The following is a 14,293-nucleotide window of genomic DNA, read 5'->3' on the forward strand; positions in this document are numbered from 1 at the left end:
CTACCAATGTTGTGTGTGATAAGTGTAGCTACCAATGTTGTGTGTGATAAGTGTAGCTACCAATGTTGTGTGTGATAAGTGTAGCTACCAATGTTGTGTGATAAGTGTAGCTACCTCTATCAATATTTATGATAAGTGTAGCTACCAATGTTGTGTGTGATAAGTGTAGCTACCTCTACCAATGTTGTGTGATAAGTGTAGCTACCAATGTTGTGTGTGATAAGTGTAGCTACCAATGTTGTGTGTGATACGTGTAGCTACCAATGTTGTGTGTGATACGTGTAGCTACCAATGTTGTGTGTGATAAGTGTAGCTACCAATGTTGTGTGTGATAAGTGTAGCTATCAATGGTGTGTGTGATAAGTGTAGCTACCAATGTTGTGTGACAAGTGTAGCTACCTCTACCAATGTTGTGTGTGATAAGTGTAGCTACCAATGTTGTGTGTGATAAGTGTAGCTACCAATGTTGTGTGTGATAAGTGTAGCTACCTCTACCAATGTTGTGTGTGATAAGTGTAGCTACCAATGTTGTGTGTGATAAGTGTAGCTACCAATGTTGTGTGTGATAAGTGTAGCTACCAATGTGTGTGATAAGTGTAGCTACCTCTACCAATGTTGTGTGTGATAAGTGTAGCTACCAATGTTGTGTGTGATAAGTGTAGCTACCAATGTGTGTGATAAGTGTAGCTACCTCTACCAATGTTGTGTGTGATAAGTGTAGCTACCAATGTTGTGTGTGATAAGTGTAGCTACCAATGTGTGTGATAAGTGTAGCTACCTCTACCAATGTTGTGTGTGATAAGTGTAGCTACCAATGTTGTATGTGAGTAGTGTATCTAGCAATGTTGTATGTGTGACACGCATAACTACCTGTGCCAATGCTGTTTTTGACAGGTGTAACTGCCTATGTTAGGTGTGACAGGTGTAACTGCCAATGTTAGGTGTGACAGGTGTATCTACCAATGCTGTCAACAAATAAAAGAGGACACTTCCCCCAATCTTACCTGAACCAGCATGGTCTGTGTCCTGGGCTGGTGGTAGATATAACCCCTGCCAGGTGCCTGATCAGCTGGCTGGGACATGCTGCTGTAATTTAGATCATTCAGTGAAGACCCGCTGCTGAAACATTGGAGCCACATTACTCCTCAACATTACTTGAGTTTTCTTTCATAAACATTTTTATAGTGCATTGTTTCTCATCACATTAATAACAACTCTGGTGCAGAAATGTGTCAGCAAAAATTTGGGTGAGTAAAGGCAAGTGTAGTCTATTGTTTTGTTTGATTAATGTCAAGTCTAGGCTGTTGATTTGGGTGAGTAAAGGCAGGTCTAGTCTGTTGATTTGGGTGAGTAAAGGCAAGTCTAGTCTGTTGATTTGGGTGAGTAAAGGCAGGTCTAGTCTGTTGATTTGGGTGAGTAAAGGCAAGTCTAGTCTGTTGATTTGGGTGAGTAAAGGCAAGTCTAGTCTGTTGATTTGGGTGAGTAAAGGCAGGTCTAGTCTGTTGATTTGGGTGAGTAAAGGCAGGTCTAGTCTGTTGATTTGGGTGAGTAAAGGCAAGTCTAGTCTGTTGATTTGGGTGAGTAAAGGCAAGTCTAGTCTGTTGATTTGGGTGAGTAAAGGCAAGTCTAGTCTGTTGATTTGGGTGAGTAAAGGCAAGTCTAGTCTGTTGATTTGGGTGAGTAAAGGCAAATACCTGAAATCTGTTGATTCAGATGGCCATTGGCTAGAGGGAAAAGAATGACGAACATCATGGCGTCCATATGACAGAGTTTCATTTGAGCTGAAGCGACTGCTGGGGTCCAGAAATCCATGTGTTATGTCACTAGAGCTACAACAAATAAAAATAAAATCATCCACGTCAACTAGAAAAACTTGACATTGATAACCTACAACTTGACTGGTTTTAGACACACCATATACATAACTGACCACCTAAACAGAGAATTTTTATTTAACTGAAAGTGCATGATAATGTCAGAACAAACCTATGACAGCTCTAATGTCAGGACAAACCAATGTCAGCTCTAATGTCAGGACAAACCTATGACATCTCTAATGTCAGGACAAATCAATGTCAGCTCTAATGTCAGGACAAACCAATGTCAGCTCTAATGTCAGGACAAACCAATGTCAGCTCTAATGTCAGAACAAACCTATGACATCTCTAATGTCAGAACATACCAATGTCAGCTCTAATGTCAGGACAAACCAATGTCAGCTCTAATGTCAGGACAAACCAATGTCAGCTCTAATGTCAGAACAAACCAATGTCAGCTCTAATGTCAGGACAAACCAATGTCAGCTCTAATGTCAGGACAAACCTATGACATCTCTAATGTCAGAACAAACCTATGACATCTCTAATGTCAGGACAAATCAATGTCAGCTCTAATGTCAGGACAAACCTATGATAACCCTAAAGTATAACAAATCTATGACATCTCTAATGTATAACAAACCTATGACAGCCCTAATGTATAACAAACCTATGACATGCTCTTATGTATAACAAACCTATGACTATGCTGGTGTGTGACAGCTGACAGTCTGGAGTTGTCAGACAGAGAGCTACTGCTGGAGTACATTGAGTCCCCTGTTTGGGATTGGTAGGCCTAGAGATTTAGAGAAAAAAAAATAGAAAAACATTATTAACACCTCAACATAATAGCAGAAAACAACTGTTTGCTGCACTATATAAAAGATAAGTATCCTTTTGACAAGATGTGCCAGATGCAGTAGAGTTTGAATCTGTGACCACAACATTGAATGGATGGTGATGTTTGTTACTAAGCCTTGATATTTTGCCACGAAACCCATAAGAGCTTAGAATATTCCAGAAGGAACAGGCATTAGAAACCTTACAAACAAGTGACTCTAGTCTTACAGCAAAACATAGGTTCACAAAGATTAAAAAACAAACGCGAAGCTGAGTTAAGAAAAACGTGGTAAAAAAGCTTTAGTTCTGAAGGTGAGGAACAAGAAAAGATGATCTTACCATCTGTAGTATATCCTCATCTTTAGGGACTACCAGGAGCTTTAAAGTCTGGCTGCTGGAATAGATCAAATTAAAGTTATAGGAGCTTTAAAGTCTGGCTGCTGGAATAGATCAAATTAAAGTTATAGGAGCTTTAAAGTCTGGCTGCTGGAATAGATCAAATTAAACTTATAGGAGCTTTAAAGTCTGGCTGCTGGAATAGATCAAATTAAAGTTAGAGGAACTTTAAAGTCTGGCTGCTGGAATAGATCAAATTAAAGTTATAGGAGCTTTAAAGTCTGGCTGCTGGAATAGATCAAATTAAAGTTAGAGGAACTTTAAAGTCTGGCTGCAGGAATAGATCAAATTAAAGTTATAGGAGCTTGGCTATAGCCTGGCTATAGTGTCAACTAACCTGGCTATAGTGTCAACTATCCTGGCTATAGTGTCAACTATCCTGGCTATAGTGTCAACTATCCTGGCTATAGTGTCAACTATCCTGGCTATAGTGTCAACTATCCTGGCTATAGTGTCAACTATCCTGGCTATAGTGTCAACTATCCTGGCTATAGTGTCAACTATCCTGGCTATAGAGTCAACTATCCTGGCTATAGTGTCAACTATCCTGGCTATAGTGTCAACTATCCTGGCTATAGTGTCAACTATCCCGGCTATACACACAGCCTGGCTAAATATCGAACAAGTTTGACAAGACTCACCAACCAAAAGGTTTCTTACCTCTGGTGTATGGCAGCTATAACATTCTTGTATGACTTGCCAGCTATGGACTCCCCATTGACTGCAATAATACGGTCTCCTGTGTTCAGTCCTGCATACTCTGCAGGACTTCCTTCTTTCACACTCTTGACAAATATTGTGTCCTGTGGCTCTAGGCTCAACTCTCTACACAATCTTGGACAGGAATCTTTTGGACAAAAAAAGGTTGTTAAATTGTGTCCTGTGGCTCTAGGCTCAACTCTCTACACAATCTTGGAAAAGAATATATTGGACAAAAAAAAAGGCCCCTGATTTTTTAAGGTACCTCAAATTAAGACGACTTTATCCTACATTGAAAAAAAAATTATTTATCGTACAATAAAATATTTTATACAGTAATAAGTAAAAAGCTGTTTATAATTTATGAAATATAATTTAATACATACCATTAGATTTGTTGCATTCTTCATCATCCTGCAAAATATAATGATCAAATCATTGACACCCACACAAGAATAAATAAACATATATTGTAAATTAAAAAATATCTATCAATCTTCATATATATATATATATATATATATATATATATATATATATATATATATATATATATATATATATATATATATATATATATATATATATATATATATATATTCCAATGAGGTTGAGGAAAGGGAAGTAACTGATCCCCCTTGACCCCTGTGCAGGGGCTATTACCTTCAATATGAACTTAGCCTAACTGAGTGTGACAATACTATAGAGAATAAAGAATGAACTCACCCTGGGATACACGGACTGTGGGGGGTAGACCACAAAATGGCGCAATGTAAAACCAAAGCCTCCTTCTGCTCTATGTATGACCACAGCATGTGGGCCAGACCAGTCTAATACACTACTGCTGCTAAGTCTGGGTTCCTGAAATTTAAAAAATCAATATGATTTACAGATCAATGATTTACTGATGGCCAATCATCAAGGTTTACAGATGGCCAATCAATATGATTTAATGATGGCCAATCATTAAGATTTACAGATCAATATGCTTTACTGATGACCAATCATTAAAGTCTACAGATGGCCAATCAATGTGATTTAAATATGGCCAATGATCAAGATTTACAGATCAATATGATTTACTGAAGGCCAATCATTAAAGTCTACAGATGACCAATCAATGTGATTTAATGATGGCCAATGATCAAGATTTACTAACGTTCATTTATCAAAATAAAATCATTATCTTAAAAATAAAACAAATTTAAAAAATAGAAATCCAATATTGACCTTTACTACAGGTACAAGTATTGAAACAAACAAGACATTTAACAAAACAAACAACACATGACCTTCACAGACTCAGGTCTGTCACAAATCCTAGGTTATGGCATGATGTTAGAACTGGATGTTACAGTACACAATGATGCTTCAGTATTAGTTGATGTTACAGTATAGTTGGATGTTACAGTACAGTTGGATGTTACAGTATAGTTGGATGTTACAGTATAGTTAAATGTTACAGTATAGTTGGATGCTACTGGATGTTACAGTATAGTAGGATGTTACAGTACAGTTGGATGTTACAGTATAGTTAAATGTTACAGTATAGTTGGATGCTACTGGATGTTACAGTATAGTAGGATGTTACAGTACAGTTGGATGTTACAGTATAGTAGGATGTTACAGTATAGTTGGATGCTACTGGATGTTACAGTATAGTAGGATGTTATAGTACAGCTTGATGTTACAGTACAGTTGGATGTTACAGTACAGTTGGATGTTACAGTACATTATGATGTAACAGTACAGTATGATGTTAAAAGTAGTTGGATGTTACAATAGAATAATATACTAGAAAATGAATCTGTATATGAGCCCAACAAAGTAGGATAAGTATGGAATAGAGGATGTATAGCTTAAAATAGGATGTGAATGTGTATGGAATAGAGGTTGTATAGCTTAAAATAGGATGTGAATGTGTATGGAATAGAGGTTGTATAGCTTAAAATAGGATGTGAATATGTATGGAATAGAGGATGTATAGGTTAAAATAGGATGTGAATGTGTATGGAATAGAGGTTGTATAGCTTAAAATAGGATGTGAATGTGTATGGAATAGAGGATGTATAGCTTAAAATAGGATGTAAATGTGTATGGAATAAAGGATGAATAGCTTAAAATAGGATGTGAATGTGTATGGAATAGAGGATGTATAGCTTAAAATAGGATGTGAATATGTATGGAATATAGGATGTATAGCTTAAAATAGCATGTGAATATGTATGGAATAGAGGATGTATAGGTTAAAATAGGATGTAAATATGTATGAAATAAAGTATGTATAGCTTAAAATAGGATGTGAATGTGTATGGAATAGAGGATGTATAGCTTAAAATAGGATGTGAATGTGTATGGAATAGAGGATGTATAGCTTAAAATAGGATGTGAATATGTATGGAATAGAGGATGTATAGCTTAAAATAGGATGTGAATATGTATGGAATAGAGGATGTATAGCTTAAAATAGGATGTGAATATGTATGGAATAGAGGATGTATAGCTTAAAATAGGATGTGAATATGTATGGAATAGAGGATGTATAGCTTAAAATAGGATGTGAATGTGTATGGAATAGAGGATGTATAGCTTAAAATAGGATGTAAATGTGTATGGAATAGAGGATGTATAGCTTAAAATAGGATGTGAATATGTATGGAATAGGGGATGTATAGCTTAAAATAGGATGTGAATATGTATGGAATATAGGATGTATAGCTTAAAATAGGATGTGAATGTGTATGGAATATAGGATGTATAGCTTAAAATAGGATGTGAATATGTATGGAATAGGGGATGTATAGCTTAAAATAGGATGTGAATATGTATGGAATATAGGATGTATAGCTTAAAATAGGATGTGAATATGTATGGAATAGAGGATGTATAGCTTAAAATAGGATGTAAATGTGTATGGAATAGAGGATGTATAGCTTAAAATAGGATGTAAATGTGTATGGAATAGAGGTTGAATAGCTTAAAATAGGATGTGAATGTGTATGGAATATAGGATGTATAGCTTAAAATAGGATGTGAATATGTATGGAATAGAGGTTGTATAGCTTAAAATAGGATGTGAATATGTATGGAATAGAGGATGTATAGCTTAAAATAGGATGTAAATGTGTATGGAATAGAGGTTGAATAGCTTAAAATAGGATGTGAATGTGTATGGAATATAGGATGTATAGCTTAAAATAGGATGTGAATATGTATGGAATAGAGGTTGAATAGCTTAAAATAGGATGTGAATATGTATGGAATATAGGATGTATAGCTTAAAATAGGATGTGAATATGTATGGAATAGATATATAGCCGCTGCACTGAAAGAGTTTGCTGCAATATGTAGGGGACCAGCTGTTTCTACACTGCCGCTAAACCAGCAATGGGGGACAGGGGGGGGGGGGGAGCGACTGAAAGCAGGGTCACACAACAAGTGACGTTTTTTTCACTGAGTTCTTTAACATATAATTCTTAGGTTACATCAACGGATTGCTAAGGTTTTTTTTTATAGCCCGCCAGAAAATGAAATCACTTCAAACAGCCATACACACGTGCTGTCGTCGGCAAGATTTCTTGGAAAAAACAAATGTCTTCTGATACAGTCAAACACACGTACTGTCGTCGGCAAGATTTCTTGGAAAAAACAAATGTCTTCTAGTACAGTCAAACACTGTCGTCGGCAAGATTTCTTGGAAAAAACAAATGTCTTCTGATACAGTCAAACATACGTACTGTCGTCGGCAAGATTTCTTGGGAAAAACAAATGTCTTCTGATACAGTCAAACATACGTACTGTCGTCGGCAAGATTTCTTGGAAAAAACAAATGTCTTCTAGTACAGCCAAACACACGTGCTGTCGTCGGCAAGATTTCTTGGAAAAAACAAATGTCTTCTAGTACAGCCAAACACACGTGCTGTCGTCGGCAAGATTTCTTGGAAAAAACAAATGTCTTCTGTTACAGCCAAACACACGTGCTGTCGTCGGCAAGATTTCTTGGAAAAAACAAATGTCTTCTAGTACAGTCAAACACTGTCGTCGGCAAGATTTCTTGGAAAAAACAAATGTCTTCTAGTACAGCCAAACACACGTGCTGTCGTCGGCAAGATTTCTTGGAAAAAACAAATGTCTTCTAGTACAGCCAAACACACGTGCTGTCGTCGGCAAGATTTCTTGGAAAAAACAAATGTCTTCTGTTACAGCCAAACACACGTGCTGTCGTCGGCAAGATTTCTTGGAAAAAACAAATGTCTTCTAGTACAGTCAAACACTGTCGTCGGCAAGATTTCTTGGAAAAAACAAATGTCTTCTAGTACAGCCAAACACACGTGCTGTCGTCGGCAAGATTTCTTGGAAAAAACAAATGTCTTCTGTTACAGCCAAACACACGTGCTGTCGTCGGCAAGATTTCTTGGAAAAAACAAATGTCTTCTGTTACAGCCAAACATACGTACTGTCGTCGGCAAGATTTCTTGGAAAAAACAAATGTCTTCTAGTACAGTCAAACACTGTCGTCTGCAAGATTTCTTGGAATTACACGGACTGAAGTCGCCTGATTAAAAAAAACAAAACTGGTTGCAAATAGCTGGACGAGGCAACTAAGAACCTGAACATTCGTTACAAATGTAAGTAACAGTCAATTCAAATGAACGAATTTTACTAAATTCAAATGTGTGGTGTCAAATGAACGAATTTTACTAGATTTAAATGGGTGGTGTCAAATGAACGAATTTTACTAGATTTAAATGTGTGGTGTCAAATGAAAGAATTTTACTAGATTTAAATGGGTGGTGTCAAATGAACAAATTTTACTAGATTTAAATGTGTGGTGTCAAATGAACGAATTTTACTAGATTTAAATGGGTGGTGTCAAATGAACGAATTTTACTAGATTTAAATGTGTGGTGTCAAATGAAAGAATTTTACTAGATTTAAATGGGTGGTGTCAAATGAACAAATTTTACTAGATTTAAATGTGTGGTGTCAAATGAACGAATTTTACTAGATTTAAATGGGTGGTGTCAAATGAACGAATTTTACTAGATTTAAATGTGTGGTGTCAAATGAAAGAATTTTACTAGATTTAAATGGGTGGTGTCAAATGAACAAATTTTACTAGATTTAAATGTGTGGTGTCAAATGAACGAATTTTACTAGATTTAAATGGGTGGTGTCAAATGAACGAATTTTACTAGATTTAAATGGGTGGTGTCAAATGAACGAATTTTACTAGATTTAAATGTGTGGTGTCAAATGAACAAATTTTACTAGATTTAAATGTGTGGTGTCAAATGAACGAATTTTACTAGATTTAAATGTGTGGTGTCAAATGAACGAATTTTACTAAATTTAAATGTGTGGTGTCAAATGAACGAATTTTACTAAATTTAAATGTGTGGTGTCAAATGAACGAATTTTACTAGATTTAAATGTGTGGTGTCAAATGAACGAATTTTACTAGATTTAAATGGGTGGTGTCAAATGAACGAATTTTACTAGATTTAAATGTGTGGTGTCAAATGAACAAATTTTACTAGATTTAAATGTGTGGTGTCAAATGAACGAATTTTACTAGATTTAAATGTGTGGTGTCAAATGAACATCTGAACTGAAAATGTACATTTGGACATGTAGTGTAGGCCACCCCGACAATAGCATACAATAGTATTACAATAGTATTACAATAGCATACAATAGTATTACAATAGTATTACATAGATATTTGACCGTTTGCAACCATATGGAACCTTACACATACCGACATACAAGTATTACATAGATATTTGACCGTTTATAACCTGTGGAGCCTTACACATACCGACATACAAGTATTACATAGATATCTGACCGTTTATAAACTATGGAGCCTTACAGTACATGTACCGACGCACAAACTTTCTTCATCAATAGCAATACTATTAAAAACGTTGGTCGTAAAAGAATTATATTCTAACATTTCATATTTTTCCAATTTGTCACTGCAAGTCTAAGGGCTAGCTAATGTGTAATATAGAATTTTGTAATGACTTGCAGGAATCTTATACTGTTTGAATATTTAAAGTAAAACAATATATTGTATTAAATATGAGTTTTATAGTGGTGTGTGCATATGTGTGTGCGCAGACGCGTGCATGTGTTCCATAGTTCCGCCGCTGCCAGGAGAGCCAGCTCTACATGAACTATTCATGTCTCTGATGTTTTCCCCAAACCTCGCCCGTGTGAGTACAGATCGTGAGGAAAGAATTCTAAAAATAAACCATAAGTGTATACACGGTTGTCTAGAGCAAGTTGGAGTTAGAAATCATACCTTAGTACTACATGTGCGATTGTAGGTGCTTTTAAAGGGAAACAGTCCAACAATCGGAAAGCACTTCTCCACATTATGTATGTTTATATATATATATATATATATATATATATATATATATATATATATATATATATATATATATATATATATATATATATATATATATATATATATATATATATATATATATATATATATATATATATATATATATATATATATATATATATATATATATATATATATATATATATATATATATATATATATATATATATATATATATATATATATATATTAGCTGCATACCCGTGCTCCACCACGGTGAATCTTTTTTAATGTACCAACTATTGAACAGAACACAACTAAACATAAACACAAAAGAAAACACAAACACAAGGCAAACAAAAACGCAAAGGCAAACACAAACGAAAACGCAAACTATAACGCATAACATAAACACAGCTTAAATGTAAACATAAACGCATAGTGCTCACAGTTTAGCCCAGGGCGCCAAATAGCACCCTGGTTTCGATTTGGTGAACGACTATAGTAACCCTTTTTACCTACAGCTTATCGCACACTTTAAAACAAAAGTATGCACCATAGCGCTAACAGGATAACTCAGGGCGCCAAATTGAACCCTGCACGGGCGCAGGGGGACGCGCCTGATTCAATTTAATGAACAACTATAAAACCCCCAGCTTGTCCGCAAACAGAACGATAGAAGTAAACATAGAGGACATTTATGAGTGGCTTCTAAACTGTTATTGATTAAACAGCCTTATAGTATAGATATACATATATATATATATATATATATATATATATATATATATATATATATATATATATATATAAGAAGGACGAAGTAATTGGCACTTAAAATTAAATAACATTTTATTCGAGGCTTTAAGCCGAACTTAGAATATAAAGTTTAGGTACAACATTTTGATCCAATAACGCGTACCCAGTGTTGTTATAGATCTGTAGTGTTCTCCTTGGATAATGTGAAGTTTAGCAAAACGAAGCACAAGTCTGCCGATGCGGATGCTAAAAATAGAAACAATGCGTAGAACAATGTAGCAGGACCTGCACCCGGGCGGTGGGTGCCTGTGGGTACCTGGGTACAGAGGTATTTTTGGTTCTACTCACAGCAGTCGTCAAAGGTTGCAGGTGGCAGCCAAATGTCAAAGCAAAGTGCTTGCCCACGTGCCGCTCTCGTGATGGATGAGCTTGAGAACGATCCCAACCAGAGTAGAACGATCCCTACTAGAGTAGAACGATCCCAACCAGAGTAGAACGATCCCAACCAGAGTAGAACGATCCCTACCTAAGACCGATCCCAACCAGAGTAGAACGATCCCAACCAGAGTAGAACGATCCCTACCTAAGACCGATCCCAACCAGAGTAGAACGATCCCAACCAGAGTAGAACGATCCCAACCAGAGTAGAACGATCCCTACCTAAGACCGATCCCAACCAGAGTAGAACGATCCCAACCAGAGTAGAACGATCCCAACCAGAGTAGAACGATCCCAACCAGAGTAGAACGATCCCTACCTAAGACCGATCCCAACCAGAGTAGAACGATCCCAACTAGAGTAGAACGATCCCAACTAGAGTAGAACGATCCCTACCAGAATAGAGCGATCCCAACCTGAGTAGACCGATCCCTACCAGAGTAGAGCGATCCCTACCTAAGACCGATCCCAACCAGAGTAGAACGATCCCAACTAGAGTAGAACGATCCCTACCAGAATAGAGCGATCCCAACCAGAGTAGACCGATCCCTTCCTAAGACCGATCCCAACCAGAGTAAAACGATCCCAACTAGAGTAGAACGATCGTTCCTAAGTAGAACGATCCCAACCAGAATAGAGCGATCCCAACCAGAGTAGAGCAATCCCAACTAGAGTAGAACGATCCCAACCAGAATAGAGCGATCCCAACCAGAATAGAACGATCCCTTCTTGAGTAGAACGATCCCAACTAGAGTAGAACGATCCTTTCTTGAGTAGAACGATCCCAACCAGAATAGAACGATCCCTTCTTGAGTAGAACGATCCCAACCAGAATAGAACGATCCCTTCTTGAGTAGAACGATCCCAACTAGAGTAGAACGATCCCTTCTTGAGTAGAACGATCCCAACCAGAATAGAGCGATCCCAACCAGAGTAGAACGATCCCAACCAGAGTAGAGCAATCCCAACTAGAGTAGAACGATCCCAACTAGAATAGAGCAATCCCAACTAGAGTAGAACGATCCCAACCAGAATAGAGCGATCCCAACCAGAGTAGAACGATCCCAACCAGAGTAGAGCAATCCCAACTAGAGTAGAACGATCCCAACCAGAATAGAGCGATCCCAACCAGAGTAGAACGATCCCAACCAGAGTAGAGCAATCCCAACTAGAGTAGAACGATCCCAACTAGAATAGAGCGATCCCAACCAGAGTAGAACGATCCCAACTAGAGTAGAACGATCCCAACTAGAGTAGAACGATCCCAACTAGAAAAGAGCGATCCCAACCAGAGTAGAACGATCTCTTCCTGAATAGAACGATCCATCCCTGAGTAGAGCGATCCCTACCAGAGTAGAGCGATCCCTACCTGAGTAGAGCGATCCCTACCAGAGCAGAATGCTCCCCACCCAGAAGGCTAATAAATAAACAATGAGAACTAGACTTACAAGAGATTTAAATATGTTCAATGCTATTCCTGTGATAGATCACTAGATCTATACATCAACTATATTAACTAGCACTGCTGTGTATAAGTACAATCTTCGCTTCACTGATCACAAGACGATCAAATCAAGTTATCATCTTGAAGATTGAAAAATGTAACACATGATTCGACATTTTAAGTTCTGAAATTTTCAGTGGATAAGCTAGCAATCAAAGTGCATTATCTCATCGACTTAGGGTTTGTCTGAAAAATTATACTTTCTATGCCACATCTTTTTAGATGGTCTTCTATATAAGTGTGTTCAAAACAAGCAAAGTGCTGAGCAAACCAACAACATCGACAACAACCTGACAACAACGTCAGTAGGACAGCACACAATATTCAAACATACATTTACGGTGGGTTTTCCCATAAAAAACAACAGTAAAAGTATATAAATTAATAATAGTAAAGTATTTGATTCACGTAGGGGATCATTTTTATTGTAGGCACCATATCAAGGAGATTAACCGTAGGATAATAGACCGAGGATTAATATCCTCGATCCTTTGCGGCGACCCCAATTTGGGTTTTCTTTGCCACTACTGGGATAATTTCGGGATGAGGTGCGACTCTAAAGTTTAGTCGGATATGTAGCGTGATATTTCTGGTTTCACCTAACAAACCATATCCACTGCAGATATGACATCAGTTTCCCGTTGCCTACACAATGCAGATATGACATCAGTTTCCCGTTGCCTACACAATGCAGATATGACATCAGTTTCCCGTTGCCTACACAATGCAGATATGACATCAGTTTCCCGTTGCCTACACAATGCAGATATGACATCAGTTTCCCGTTGCCTACACAATGCAGATATGACATCAGTTTCCCGTTGCCTACACAATGCAGATATGACATCAGTTTCCCGTTGCCTACACAATGCAGATATGACATCAGTTTCCCGTTGCCTACACAATGCAGATATGACATCAGTTTCCCGTTGCCTACACAATGCAGATATGAAGTGCAACACGCGAGCAATCAAACCTGGGTACGGTGGCTCGGGGTATTTTTACAGCATAAAAACCTTTTCTTCCAATCCCTGCGCTTCTCAGGTGGCGATGACGTCACTGAGTGAGTAAATTATGGCGTACCACCAAGGTGACATTCCAGCCCACGTGTAATCTTTACACCCCATTCTTTGGTGTCATTACATCCCATATGTAATCCTTACACCCCCGTTTTGTAACATAGTTACAGTTACACCCCGCATGTAATAGTTAAACGGCACTAATAGAATATGACGGCTCATGATCATTGTACAGTAGCACAACATTCAGAACGGTGCTAACGCTGCTGTATCACATGTGTAAAGCGTATGTTACCATACGGAAAAAATAAAATGGAAGAGAAGACGATAAAACAGAAAAGTTAAAATGGACCAGACCACGATAAAACAGAAATAAAACAGAATAGAAGATCACTAGACTACCAGTCATCCTTGGATAACTGTGGGTTTCGGGGGCCATCCGTAAAGGACGCCACGTTTA

At 37.3% G+C, this 14,293-nt stretch overlaps 1 protein-coding gene across 4 annotated transcripts in view; it reads right to left on the reverse strand.

Moving 5' to 3' along the window:
• The window catches only part of LOC131956409 (rho GTPase-activating protein 21), a 55,060-nt gene that overhangs the window by 16,062 nt on the left and 24,705 nt on the right, over nucleotides 1-14,293 (reverse strand). For 3 of the 4 annotated variants that reach the window (XM_059320851.1, XM_059320841.1, XM_059320834.1), the window contains exons 3-9: nucleotides 4,479-4,613; nucleotides 4,139-4,166; nucleotides 3,714-3,900; nucleotides 2,997-3,051; nucleotides 2,516-2,613; nucleotides 1,695-1,829; nucleotides 1,005-1,119 (exon numbers count right to left, since the gene is read on the reverse strand). In XM_059320851.1, the coding sequence (XP_059176834.1) occupies nucleotides 1,005-1,119; nucleotides 1,695-1,829; nucleotides 2,516-2,613; nucleotides 2,997-3,051; nucleotides 3,714-3,900; nucleotides 4,139-4,166; nucleotides 4,479-4,613 (753 nt within the window). The remainder of the gene's footprint in view (nucleotides 1-1,004; nucleotides 1,120-1,694; nucleotides 1,830-2,515; nucleotides 2,614-2,996; nucleotides 3,052-3,713; nucleotides 3,901-4,138; nucleotides 4,167-4,478; nucleotides 4,614-14,293) is intronic. The other variant, XM_059320859.1, reaches the window with a different exon arrangement.

This window comes from Physella acuta, unplaced genomic scaffold (assembly GCF_028476545.2).
Source record: "Physella acuta isolate Inbredline_101_S28 unplaced genomic scaffold, ASM2847654v3 ptg000079l, whole genome shotgun sequence".
In the NCBI taxonomy this organism is placed as follows: domain Eukaryota; kingdom Metazoa; phylum Mollusca; class Gastropoda; family Physidae; genus Physella; species Physella acuta.